This window comes from Callorhinchus milii, unplaced genomic scaffold (assembly GCF_018977255.1).
Source record: "Callorhinchus milii isolate IMCB2004 unplaced genomic scaffold, IMCB_Cmil_1.0 Scaffold3, whole genome shotgun sequence".
Lineage (NCBI taxonomy): Eukaryota > Metazoa > Chordata > Chondrichthyes > Chimaeriformes > Callorhinchidae > Callorhinchus > Callorhinchus milii.
In genome coordinates this window covers 63,738,692-63,751,127 of record NW_024704744.1, presented here as the reverse complement: position 1 = coordinate 63,751,127, position 12,436 = coordinate 63,738,692, and the positions used below count along the sequence as shown (strand labels likewise).

General features: G+C 42.7%; 2 protein-coding genes across 2 annotated transcripts; one reads left to right on the top strand and one right to left on the bottom strand.

Annotated features, from left to right (window-relative positions):
• Window positions 1-2,241: 2,241 nt before the first annotated feature.
• exoc8 (exocyst complex component 8) lies at window positions 2,242-6,092 on the bottom strand. Its single transcript, XM_007899846.2, has one exon. It carries the CDS (start codon window positions 5,837-5,839, stop codon window positions 3,785-3,787), a length of 2,055 nt encoding a protein of 684 aa, XP_007898037.1. The 5' UTR covers window positions 5,840-6,092; the 3' UTR covers window positions 2,242-3,784.
• Window positions 6,093-6,266: 174 nt separating this feature from the next.
• sprtn (SprT-like N-terminal domain) lies at window positions 6,267-11,778 on the top strand. Its single transcript, XM_042333564.1, has 5 exons — window positions 6,267-6,598; window positions 7,928-8,027; window positions 8,450-8,578; window positions 9,559-9,829; window positions 10,166-11,778. Exons 1-5 carry the CDS (start codon window positions 6,288-6,290, stop codon window positions 11,170-11,172), a joined length of 1,818 nt encoding a protein of 605 aa, XP_042189498.1. The 5' UTR covers window positions 6,267-6,287; the 3' UTR covers window positions 11,173-11,778.
• Window positions 11,779-12,436: the final 658 nt, after the last annotated feature.

Here is a 12,436-nt window from a genome sequence, read left to right as displayed (position 1 = left end):
GTCCCAGGCTCACTGTCCCTCCCTCCCTCCCCGTCCCTCCCTCTCTCCCCCTGTCCCTCCCTCTCTCCCCCTGTCCCTCCCTCTCTCCCCCTGTCCCTCCCTCTCCCTGTCCCGGGCTCCCTCCCTGTCCCGGGCTCCCTCCCTGTCCCGGGCTCCCTGTCTATCCCTCCCTCCCTGTCCCTCCCTCCCACTCGCCCTCCCTGTCCCTGACCTTGAAACTGTTTTTCTGACATGTTTCTTTGTTCTGGAAAATGTAACTTTTGTCCCAACTTCTTTGACAGCGCTAAACCAGTTTGTACCAGCCTTCTTATTGCTTACCTCAGGGGTTTCACAGGTCATTCAGTATTAAACGACAGCGTGTACATGACCCATAATTATGTGAATTAACGCTTATAGACATGATCATACATAACATAATCATCCATAATTAATCATTATTTACACAAGGCCTGCTGCTGAGCCAGGCTGGCTGTGCTATCATAAGCAGTGACCTGGAGCACTCATGAGGAAGCTCTGGACTAGCTCAGGAACTGGACAACCAAGACCACCACAGAGGATTGGCTCAATTCTGTCATTTTTATGCCTAATGTGTCAGCTTGGAGGCAATTCATCTACAAGGAGACCTCGCTTGGCAACCCCCCCACCCCATGCACACACACGCACACACACAGACGGGGATAGTTACTAGCTGGTCATTTGACATTGACAAGTGCAGGTTTGAACCCTCATTAATGGCAGGTTCCAGGAACTCCCAGCAAGTCTCCTGGTGGGCAGCACAAGATGGATGAGAGAATTGCCACCATCTTCCTGTTCACAGCTTGGGCACACATCCCTTCCAATTGAGCAATGGTTCCACCAGTTAGAGGTGTGGAGCTGAGCAGCAGCTGCTTACCTCTCTGCAAGCCAACCAAGGTGGATTCCGTGCTGGATGTACAGATATATGTTCATGAATTCGGACTCCAGGTAATGCCTTCCAGCACCTGTCACCCCAAGCCTTAGTTTCCTCGTTAGCTATCAGATGATATCTGCTTTCAACGTGGTAAAAGGACCTTTATAGGACAGCTTGTGACATACCAGCTGCCATACGGTTTGGGACATTACCCTATATGAGGGGTGCTAGATAATTGCAAGTTATTGTTGTATTTCTTCAAGGTCTAAATCCAATGCTGCACCGACTGCTTAATCCAGACCCTCATGCGAGGGTCTTTCGCAAACAGAGGTACCTGCTATCAAAAACTGTGGATTCCTGTAGCTCAGTGGTTAGAGCCCTTGCCTCGCAAGTGAGAGACCTGGGTTTGAAACCATAGGCAAGTTTCCTTACTCCACATGCCTGATATTCCCTCAAGAAAACAAACACTTCAATCCACAACTGTTTGTGGGACACTCCTGTACACAATTGGCTGCCGTGTTTCTCCTACAAATATAGTCAATTCACTTTATATTATTCTGTGAAGTGCTTTGAGGCGTCCAGCAGACGTGAAAAGTGCTATATCAAATGCAAGGATTGTTATTATTTATTATTAAAGCTAACTCCACGTCCTGGTCAGTGGAGGTAGCAGCCCTCCCTCCTTGCAGCCGCTTCCCATGCATGCCACAAATCCACTTCATTGCTTGATCCTGGAGTTTGCAAATGGAGGAACCCGTCAGAAAGAGGATTGTACACCAAGACCCCAGGAAACTTTTCTTTCTATTTTCAATTCAAGCTATCTTTAAAATTCACCTGAACAAAATGAGTCTTGATTTAACGTTTAGTGCAAATGATTGTCTCCAGCAATGCAGCTTTTCCTCCAGTACTGCACTGGAGTTTCATCCTAGTCTGAGATCTGCAGCGGGGAGCGGGGGCAAGGATTATGATTGAGGCAAAATAATTAGAATTTGTCTCAATAAGTCAGACGAGAAATTGTTTTGACAGATTTACTTGGGGAAATAGAAATATGAAGGAATATGACAAGGAGGAATGAGGTGAGGACATCTGTTGTAGATCAAAGAATCACCTGTGGTGAAGGAGGCTTGTACCCTTTTCTGCTCCTAACTTCTTGTGTTCGTATAATGGCTACTAAAGGTTGAGTGAACCACAATTTAAGTGCAGCATTTGGCTCAGAGTTCCACAGCTACACAGAAAAAATAGCTGCTTCTTATTCCAGAGAATAAATGAGAATCTACAGTTCACAAGCTAATGATGTCAGATATGTACAACACTCTGTGAGCATGAAGATAGGAGTCATTCTAGCCCAAATTCACTGCTTTTCCAGAAACCGAGTCCTATTGTTTATTCAGGTTTAAACAGCGTTAACTCATTTTACAATTTTAAAGATTGAAATAATTGAACATTATTCACATAAATAATGGTCTTAACATTGCAGAAGAATATTAAATGAAGTACAGTGTGACAATTTTCATGCCATCATGCGGTATATTAGCAAATAATATTAGCATGGGGGAAGAGGAAGAAGAAAAGGTCTATAAAGCAATCACAGGATACAAACATGCAATATATACGACTGCAAATATCTATTTATGGTCGATAATATTTCTGAAACCATCAACACTAAGGCCACATACACAGTTTAAAAAGGACATAAGGTATTCTATTATTACCAGTTTAAACCCCCTTTTTTTAAAATGGATCCCATTTTATACACAATTGAAGCTGTGTGAACTGCTCAACCACCATCTGTGCAATTCTGCTCACTTGGGAGAAGAGGCGATTTTGTTAGAAAGGAAAATTAACATAGATGAAACTTCTAGTTTTGACACTCGCTCCAAAATATTTAACAATATTTATAAAAAAAAGTGGTAATGTATACACATCATTAATTGCAGGTACTTATCCACAGAACAGCGATAGGGGAATAATATTAACTTTTAATAACTTTTACATGGCTATTCCTCAATTTAAAGCAGCATAAAATGGAGCTTACACCCCAAGGTAAGGATTTGTTTGTAGTGTCATACTAGTGTTCATTTATTTGTGGAAACAGTTCAAATGAATCTGAAAACAGAGCAAATATACCAATAATTGTGTTGTGCTGAATCCATATTAATAGCTTGTACTAAATGCTCAATTGCCCAAGAGATGCCAATATGTGCAAAAATATGTACGATAGTTCAGTTAGAAGTATGAAGCAAGTTTGCAAGTCTATAATTGTCATGTGGACCATGCTAATACAGGAAATAACTTAGTGAATTTTAGTATAAATGTTTAGAAAGAAGCCAGCACAACGAGCACCGCTGCTTTGATGAGCTGTAGAATTAGTTGTTACCAAAGGTTAATCATTTTCTGAAGACTAATGTTCAAGCCTCCTAAAAACATGAAATGATAATATTCCAACAATATCACTAAATGTATCTGGTTCAGCCAACCAATTTATTTCTGCAGTTCGGTCTTACAAGGTTTTTTTGCTGACCAAATGCAATATTAATATTGTTAGGTTTGTACATTGGAAACACCTTCTCCCCCACCTTTCATTTGTGATTAAACTTAATTTCAGAATTAGGCAAATGATACTTACTAGTGAATTATAGATTTATTAAAGCATCCACTCTGAGCAATTATAAATAGGACAAGTACTACTGAAAGTAATGGGTACTAAATCTCTTTTGAGAGGACATATTTTAATGTTGTGTATAACATAATGCATGAAATTCATTTGGACATCTGTACTTTGTCAACTATTGCTTATGTGCTAGCAATGTTAAAGAAGTCATTCATTGTCATATGTGCATTAAGCAGTACAGTGCATTCTGTATTAATTTGTGCACAGTTTAGAAACTGTTCAAACTATTACACAAAAGAATTTGTACTTTCTGGGTTTATACGAATGATTCGAGATCCATTCCGGAGATCTTGAAGTTGTTTGGCTGGCCTTCCAACTCCTTCCTCAAACCTTTTCTCCACTACGGGAAGGACTGTCTCATACAAGAAGGAAACATTTTCACGGATGAAATTTTTCTTTTCTGGTTCCTGTTCACACCGTAAACTATAGTCAACATGCTGCACAGCCACTAAAATTATTTCTGTAAGACTTTCCAGAAGAACCATGTGCAGTTCTGGAAAATACAGTTTTAATCCTTCTTCCAGGAAAGCCATCAACTGCTTTGTGAAGGCCACAATAGTGTAGCTGAGGTTCACCCAGCAATCATCGCCCGTATATTGATCAAAGTTGGTGATACCACTATTTTTCATCTCTTCCTTTAATTTCACCAAAGCTTCTGGTGTCATTAAGTTCATCTTCCTCCACATTTCTTCAGAGTTGCGATGTTTGGTGGCTTCCATGATGATGCCTTTATAGCTCTGGAGAGCAGCTTTGATGTCCTTAATTAGAAGAGCCTGCAGAGTAAAGGTAAGGTCCAGGCCAATCTCGCTCAATTTACTGCAATGCTCTTTTGCAACTTCCACACACTCAGCTGTTGTGGACAGACTTTCTTTACTGTCAAACACCTGCTTGCTGAAGGCATCTACAAACATCTTCATGGCAACACGAGACCACACAATGAAGGCTGAATAACAACCAGTGTTTCCTGCAAAGTCCATCTCAAACTCTTTGGCTGTATCCAGGAGGCTGGTGAAAAAAATGTTGCAGAGTTTATGGATGTAGAGCAGGGTGGCACCCTCAATTCGAAGCTGCCTGATGGCAGTCTGCACGGCGGCCGCCCTGTTCTTAAGGAAGAGCTCACAAGCTTTGGTAGACTGACCCAGGCGAATCAGCTGCGACACTGCCCTGCGGGTAGCCCTAGGACCACCTCTCAGTGAGCGGTCGGGGGACAACTCAAAGACCAGCACATCGGTCAGCTGGCGGACCCGTTCCTCCACTTTGTTGCGGAGCTCCTTCACAGGCTGGGTGAGTGCTTGGTTGCTCAGATATTCATTGAGTTTGTCCAAAAGGTCCACAGCCCCCTCAAAGTCTCTCTGGGCAATGCACACATCAAGGTCCTCGGGCAACTCCTGAATCCACTCGAGGCTCAAATCCACAAACTCCTCGCCAGAGGCTGGCAAATCCTCCTCGAATGGGTTGATGGCGGCCTCAGGCGTCTTGGGCGAAAGCGGCCGCTCCTCTTCCTTCTTGAGGCGTTCATTCAGCACCTTGTTCTTCTTGGTCTCATCCAGGATCTCCAGCCACTCCTTCTTGATCTTGGCATTCTCGGCCTGGAAGATGCGGGTGTCGGGGAACATGAGGATCTTGAACATGTCCTTCATTGGCCCGTTGTCCTTGACATTGACCGTGGCAAAGCTGTCCAGCTGGTAGAGCGCATTGTAACGGTAGCGGACGGCCCCTCTACGGTTGGGTAGCCAGGTGGCCACCAAGAGGCAGTCATTCATGAGGAAAGCGTGGACCCGCTGGATCTGGGCCATGGTGTCGATGTCGTACTCAACCAGGTCCCCGTTGTAGACGAGGAAGCGGCCGGGGGTCTCCAGAATGTTCTTGCAGCCCTCCACCTTCTCCAAGAGTGTGGTCAGGGTGCGGTGCTTGATCTCCTCCGTATCTTTGGGGAAGGCGGCTTGCATCTCTTTGGCGGCCTGGTCCTTGTCTGCCGAGAGCAGACTCTGGGTGATGCTGTCCATGATGGTCTTCTGCTCTGTCAGGATGTGGCTCAGTTGGTACATCTCACTCTCCAGGTACGAGATCTCTTTGGCCGTCTCGATGAATTGCCGGTAGTTTTTGTAGACGTTCTTCTTCAGGTTCTGGGCAGTCTCGTCGGCCAGGCTCTGGATTTTGTGCCTGTGCTCCTGCAGGTCTCGGTCCCCATCCGACTGCTGAGACAGCTGCTTCACGTACAGGGTCGGCTCGAAGTTGATGGCTTCCAGCTGCCGCCGCAGCTTTCCACCCGACTCCGCCATTTTATGTGTGTGAGCGGCGACAAACACAGGAACAGAGGCCGCCCCGGACTCCCACCACCACCTCCCCGGACAAACCTCTGATCTCACCGCACTCGCTCCCACACAAGCCTTGGCTCCGGCTCCTGAGGCAGGAACTGCCAACGCCTATCACCTCACCTTTGCCTCCGCCTCCCCGCCAGGGCCGGTGACTCGCTGCGCGCCCCCTCAGCTGACAGGTTTGAGCCGCGATGTTCTGTCGGGGCCGAGGGACGAGCACCGCCTTCCGTCACGTGACCCGCGCGAGCGTTTCAGGCCGACCTTTGAATTTTGACCGTTGTGGGAGCGGTTGGAGTCAGAGAGCGCATGCGCCGAGTGGGCAGGCAGTCAGCGAGCGCATGCGCCGAGTGGGCAGGCAGTCGGAGAGCGCATGCGCCGAGTGGGCAGGCAGTCGGGGCGGCCGGTGGCGAGGATGGACGGTGTGGATTACTTGCTGGCGCTGCAGCTACAGGAAGAGCTGCAGCGGGAGGAGGCGGCAGCATCGGGGGCAAGTGCAAGTCCCGCGGCCGCAGGCTCGGCGGCCTTGTTCTGCAATGGCCGGCAAGGCGGAGTGGAGGAGTGGGCGAGGCGCGCCCCTCAGAAGCCGCTGTCGGTGGTGGACGAGTCCTGGGAGCTGATAGACCCGAGCCCCGACCTGCGAGCCCTGTTCCTGCAGTTCGACGACATGTTCTTCTGGGGTAAACTGGCCGGGGTGGAGGTCAGGTGGAGCCCGCGGATGACCCTGTAAGTTGGCGGCAGAGGTCCTGTTGTTAGACCTCGTGTTGCTGTCGATGACCCGCGGCCACGTTCACTGATGGAAACCCCCAGTTCGGTGCAAATCCTGAACCGTCCGTTGCCCCCCCCCCCCCCCCCCCCCCCCCCGCTGTGGAAGCCGCTAATCATTACTGCAACCCGCTGTTATTTTCCTTCCAACACATTTAGAACATAAATTCTAAGTTGCCCACATTCAACACCAACAACACATTACATTTGTATAGCACCTCTCATGTCAGAAGGACGTCCCAAGGCAACAGTTGCAACTTGCATTTATTTCTACAACTTGCATTTATATTGCGCCCTTCACGGAGCGCTGTTATTATCATTGGGAACCTGCTGCGGATGGCCCAGGCTCTAACCTTTTTCACATCCTTGCACCTTCAGGTGACCACACAACCTGTTTTGTGATTGAAAAGGTCAGAAAGAAATCTGAGGTCCATGTGGGGCTGCACTGGGCAGGGGGTAGGATAGTGTCTAATTGTTTGATAGTGCCCGGTTCAGCCATCAAAACAGGAAGGGAGAAGTGATTGTAGGTAGGTTTGAAGAGGTGGCTTTCAAAATAGGACTTGCAGACAGATTTTTTGGGGGGTCTGACACATGTGGAAACCTGTCTGACACATGTGGAAACCTATCAATTGGTTCCTGCGTTTTGCCCACAAATATATACAGACAATTCACTTTATAGTATATTCTGTGAAGCGGTTTGAGACATCTAGAAGACATGAAAAGTGCTATATCAAATGCAAGGGTTATTGTTATATTGGGACTTGAACTCATAGCCTTGTCTGACACTGAGTTGTCAGAGGTTCTTGAATTAAATGTTACAACTGAAGGAATTTGTGTGTTTTGTTAGTCCAATTTGCTGTTAAATTCAAATGAGAGTTTGTTCAGTGTTCAGCACATTATTCTCTCCTACAAATTTACTAAAAAAGCTAATCTATTTGATGGATTCAGAGAATAGGCCAGCGCCTTGGGACGTCCTCCTGACGTGAAAGGTGTTCTATAAATGTAATTTTGTTGTTGTTGAATCGGTCACCTGGAACAAAATCTAAACCTCATTATAGATTGATTATTAACTACTTAATTTCCTGTTAAATGCTACTGTGGCTCCACATTAACAGCCCTTCGGTGAAAAATTATTTGGGTGATACTCATTGTGTGCTTTCATCTTACTTGCAGTAATTTTTTTGTCTTTAAAAAAATCTTGAAATCAATTTAATTTCTTGTTTTAATGCGACTGATGGTATTAATATGGTGAATAAATCATAGTAATGGTTTAATATGAATTGGTTCTAGATGTGCAGGAGTATGCTGCTATGAAGGGAGAGGAGGCCTGTGCTCAATCCGTATCAGTGAACCTTTATTGAAGCTGAGACCCCGACGAGACTTGGTTGAGGTAATACTTCCATCAATATTCGATTTAGTAGTCCACGTTTAAATTTTTTTCTAAAAATAAAATTCTATGGAGAAACCAAATTACTCTCCATTTCTTAGCAGATGTAGCAGGTTCAAAACCACTGGGATGTATTGAAATGTTCTTTCTGCTGGCTCTCTTGATTAAAATTAAGTTCTGTAAGCATTGGTTCAAAACACTCAGAGAGGCCATATACAAGTTCAGTGTAAGAAATTACATTTGTATAGCGCCTTTCACATCAGGAAATGTAACTTGTTGTAAGTAGGTGGTACACTTCTAAGATTCAGATTAAGAGCCACTTTTGTGGGGAAAAATCCGATTTTGTGATCAATTAAGCATTGTTTTGAAGTGTAACTAGATAAAACAGTACAGAAATTGTTTAAAATATTTTCTATATTTATCAGACACTGTTGCATGAAATGATCCATGCGCTACTGTTTGTCACAAACAACAACAAAGACCATGATTCTCATGGACCGGAATTCTGCAAACACATGAAAAGGATCAACGGGATGACTGGAGCCAATGTTACTGTAAGTACTGCATGCAGCATAGCTCATGATTACTTTTGGGGAGATTAGTTGCAGTTAGATATGGCATTATTGATACATCCTTAGTATACATTCCGTGATGTCCTCCTGAAGTGAAAGGCACAATACAAATGTAATTTGTTGTTATCTTGGTTTTCTGCACAATCTTTCCCAAACTTACTGTTCATTTTGGGGGGTTAGATAATTTCTCACATATAACTAACTGTTGGTTTGCAACAGCTTGTATTAGTTGACTCTGCCACTCCAACTTGAGTTGGAATGAATGTGGTAATGAAGCAGAGGAAAGAAGAAATCACTAAAATTCAAAGTTCTTCACATTGCACTGATGTTGTTTACAGTTGTCCTGACTTTGGCGGTGGTGCTGGAATGTAAATGAATTCATACAGCTGCCTGTGTAAAACTACAAGCAAATATAAATGCTTGTAACTGACATTTCTGCCCTTGGGTATATCGAACCCTGTTTAGAGTTAGAAAAATATTGGATTCTGCTATAAAGAAAAATGTTTGGCTCATTCACTGAGAGTTATGAGTCTGATTTGTTGCAATCTGACTTGGGTAATAAACAGCAGGTACACTAGGAATGGAAAGCTAAATCCAACTAAGTTAGTTAACATTTTGTAAAGTTGGTAGATTTCTACAAAAATATATCAGATGGTAAATAATGGTAATATGGTAGATATTGTATTTTTTCAATATCAATAAAAAACAGAATTTTCTTCATATGTTGGGTTGAATACATTACTATAAAGCATATATACAGAATCAAAGGACTTAATTCACTTTGTCTTTCAACTAGTAAATAATTAAGTAATATTTGGAACATTCATTGATCTATAAATGAATTGACTAGAACAAAATATGGGACCCAGTGATATCTGCAGATTATTTTATGAATCATTACTAGTCTTAAAATAGTGGGATACTGTACTGTAATCATTTTTTTAAAAATGGGTCTCTTCCAGATCTATCACACATTCCATGATGAAGTTGATGAGTACCGTCGACACTGGTGGCGTTGTGATGGGCCATGTCAAAAAAGAGCACCTTATTTTGGATACGTTAAACGAGCAATGAACAGAGCCCCTTCAGCTAATGACCCATGGTGGGCTGATCATCAGGAGACTTGTGGTGGCACATATATCAAAATCAAAGAGCCAGAAAATTACAAGAAGCCAAAAAAAGGCAAAGCAGAACAAACTCCAATAAATCAACCGAAGCCAGTGAAGCATAAAGGTATTGTGCATGTTTCTAGGACTTTCATTGTGGATGTCAGAAATCTAATTCATGGGCATAACTGATTGCATTAAATCTTTATGACTCCACATGTATTGCTAAGATTTTGCCAACATTAAACAATCTCTGACTATCTTTAAAATGATCCAAGTAAACAGTTTTATGATTGTTTCATTTTATTTTTTAAAAAAGTAATGTTTTCAGTTCCTGGTGTACCGTTTGTGTCACCAAGTTACAGGTTATAAGAGTTAAAGCAAGAAGTATTTTAAAACACAGCAGACAAGCACATTTTCAGTGATATTTATTTTTTAATCTTTGTTTCATTCTATTGTTTAGATCAATCTCCAGGTGTGGATATCCGTTCTCTATTTCCATTCAATGGAAAAGGTTATGCTCTTGGAGGAAACCGTGATGATTTACTCTCAGGGAACACAACCATAGGAAGGATTCCACAGAACAGCAAATTGCTTAGCCCATTTTTCCAGAACGGTTATCAGCATCCAGAACATAGTTCAATGTCAGACATTAAGTCTGATCAGTGCAATATGCACAAACCAGTTTCTTTGCCACCTGTAAGACCAGTAAACTCTGCCACATCAGGAGTTAGTCATTCAGCCAATGGATTATCCTCTTCACTTTCAGGTTGGCTGCTAAAACATTCCAGTTCAAACTTAAAAAGTTCACCTAAAAAATCTGTTTCTAATAGAAACGCATTTGTCAATATCAATGGATCCCCTGTTAAAATCCCCATATCAACAAAAGCTGTAAAAGAAGACATCTGTAAAAGTGGTCAGAAGAGAGTGCACTCTGAAATGTTCAATTCCTCTCAACAGTATTCAAGCTCATCGCGACAGTCTGACACCAACAGAGATGACATAAAAGCTAAAAAAAAGGTTCGGACTGCGACGGACCTTTCCAGAAGTTCAATTTTACATGCTTTTCCCAAATTATCAGAATTTAAACAGGTGGAACAAATGGACAAAATATCCTCTCCACAGTCTTCCAGCTTTTCGCAGCAATCTCTCAGCAGCAGTGATAACACAACCACTAATGAAAAGCTTCGGACAGTGACAAATGTTTCCAGAAATTCTGTTTTACCTGTGTTTCCCAAATCATTAGAACCCAAACGAGTAGATCAATTAATCAGAGCACATGAGTTTAGTCAGAGTAAATCACAGCACCGAGATATTGGAGAAAGTGCCAACCCAAGAACATCGCAGGTGGATACTATGACTGAAACCCCAAACCCTGATCATGGCAGCATAACTGTAAATTGCCCTGTCTGTTGCACTGTAATCTTAGAATCCAAAATTAATGAACATCTGGATTCCTGTCTTAAGTGAATATACGTGAAGTGGTAGATCGAGGAGTTGGAGTAAGTAGGAACCCGGTTGTTAGTTAATTGGCAGATTGCTTTTCCCGTGGTAATAATTCCTTCAAAAAATAATAAATTGGTCACTCAATCCACGACTGTTTGTGAGACACTGCTGTGTGCAATTGGCTGCCATGTTTTCGCCCACAAAATATAGTCCATTCACTTTTCAGTATATTCTGTGAAGCACTTTGAGACGTCTCGGAAGACGTGAAAAGGGGCTGTATCAAATGCGAGTATTATAATTTTATACCTGTGCAAGCTGTAAATGAGAATGGTGCTGAATGGTAGGTATATTTGTACTTTGCCCACCAGGATTAGGCTGAAGCTAATTTCATGTAGAACTCTGGCACAGAAGAGGTTTCACCCTATCAGCCTCGGCTTGAACCATCTATAAAGGCTTTTTTAAAAAAAAAACTTGCTCTCCTGCAAATTTTTAATCATCTGTATGTTGTTAATATTGTTAATTAATGGTGTCTATAAATGTATACATTTTGTATTTAAACATGATTTGTTTCTTGTATGGAGATTGGCCAAAAATGTTGCACTTTATTAATAAACTTATTTCCATTTCTTATTCTTAGAGTTGATGTACTTCTGATAAGCAAACTCCCAGTTAGTTTAGCTGTTTCAGAAATCTGTTCTGAATTTTAGTTGTTTTTATATTAGCATTTGTTTAATTTCCAAAGACCGTTGTGTGGTGAACTGTTCAATAGAATCACAATACACAAATGTCTTGGAAGTGGTAATTATTTCTCCTGAGGCTGAGCTGGCTCCAATTCTGGGAATGGAATAACTGAATAGTCAATCCTTTGTTGTGGTGTTATAATGCAGTTCCTGAACAAAGTAGGTTTGCTCCAAGACACTGATGACAGATCTGGCTCCTTGGGTTATTGGTGGGACAGATTAATCTGTTTGTTGGACATTGCTGCGTGCAACTTGGCTGCTGTATTTGTTCATTTTATTTTACAGCATATTCTGTGAAGCACTTTAGGATGTCCTCATGCAAATGCAATTATCTTTATTATGTGCCACAGACCTAGCTGAGCAAAAAAAAATGGATCAACTAAGATCCCTGTTCTTGCTTTAAAGTGCCTCCATTGCCTTACCCTACCTAATCTGTGGTCATACACCCTTGCCTACTTTCTGCTTTAGTTACCCTGTCCCATTCACCCTACCATTGGTGGTGAGACACTGAGAATCTGTGGAATTCTCTCCAAAAATCTCTTCTTGTC

Excerpts from the sequence above, each read along its gene's own strand:
- exoc8 (XM_007899846.2), bottom strand. The coding sequence starts at position 5,839 with ATGGCGGAGTCGGGTGGAAAGCTGCGGCGGCAGCTGGAAGCCATCAAC.
- sprtn (XM_042333564.1), top strand. The coding sequence starts at position 6,288 with ATGGACGGTGTGGATTACTTGCTGGCGCTGCAGCTACAGGAAGAGCTG. Across the intron at positions 8,028-8,449 it reads CCCGACGAGACTTGGTTGAG|ACACTGTTGCATGAAATGAT; the intron begins GTAATACTTCCA and ends TATATTTATCAG. Across the intron at positions 9,830-10,165 it reads GAAGCCAGTGAAGCATAAAG|ATCAATCTCCAGGTGTGGAT; the intron begins GTATTGTGCATG and ends TCTATTGTTTAG.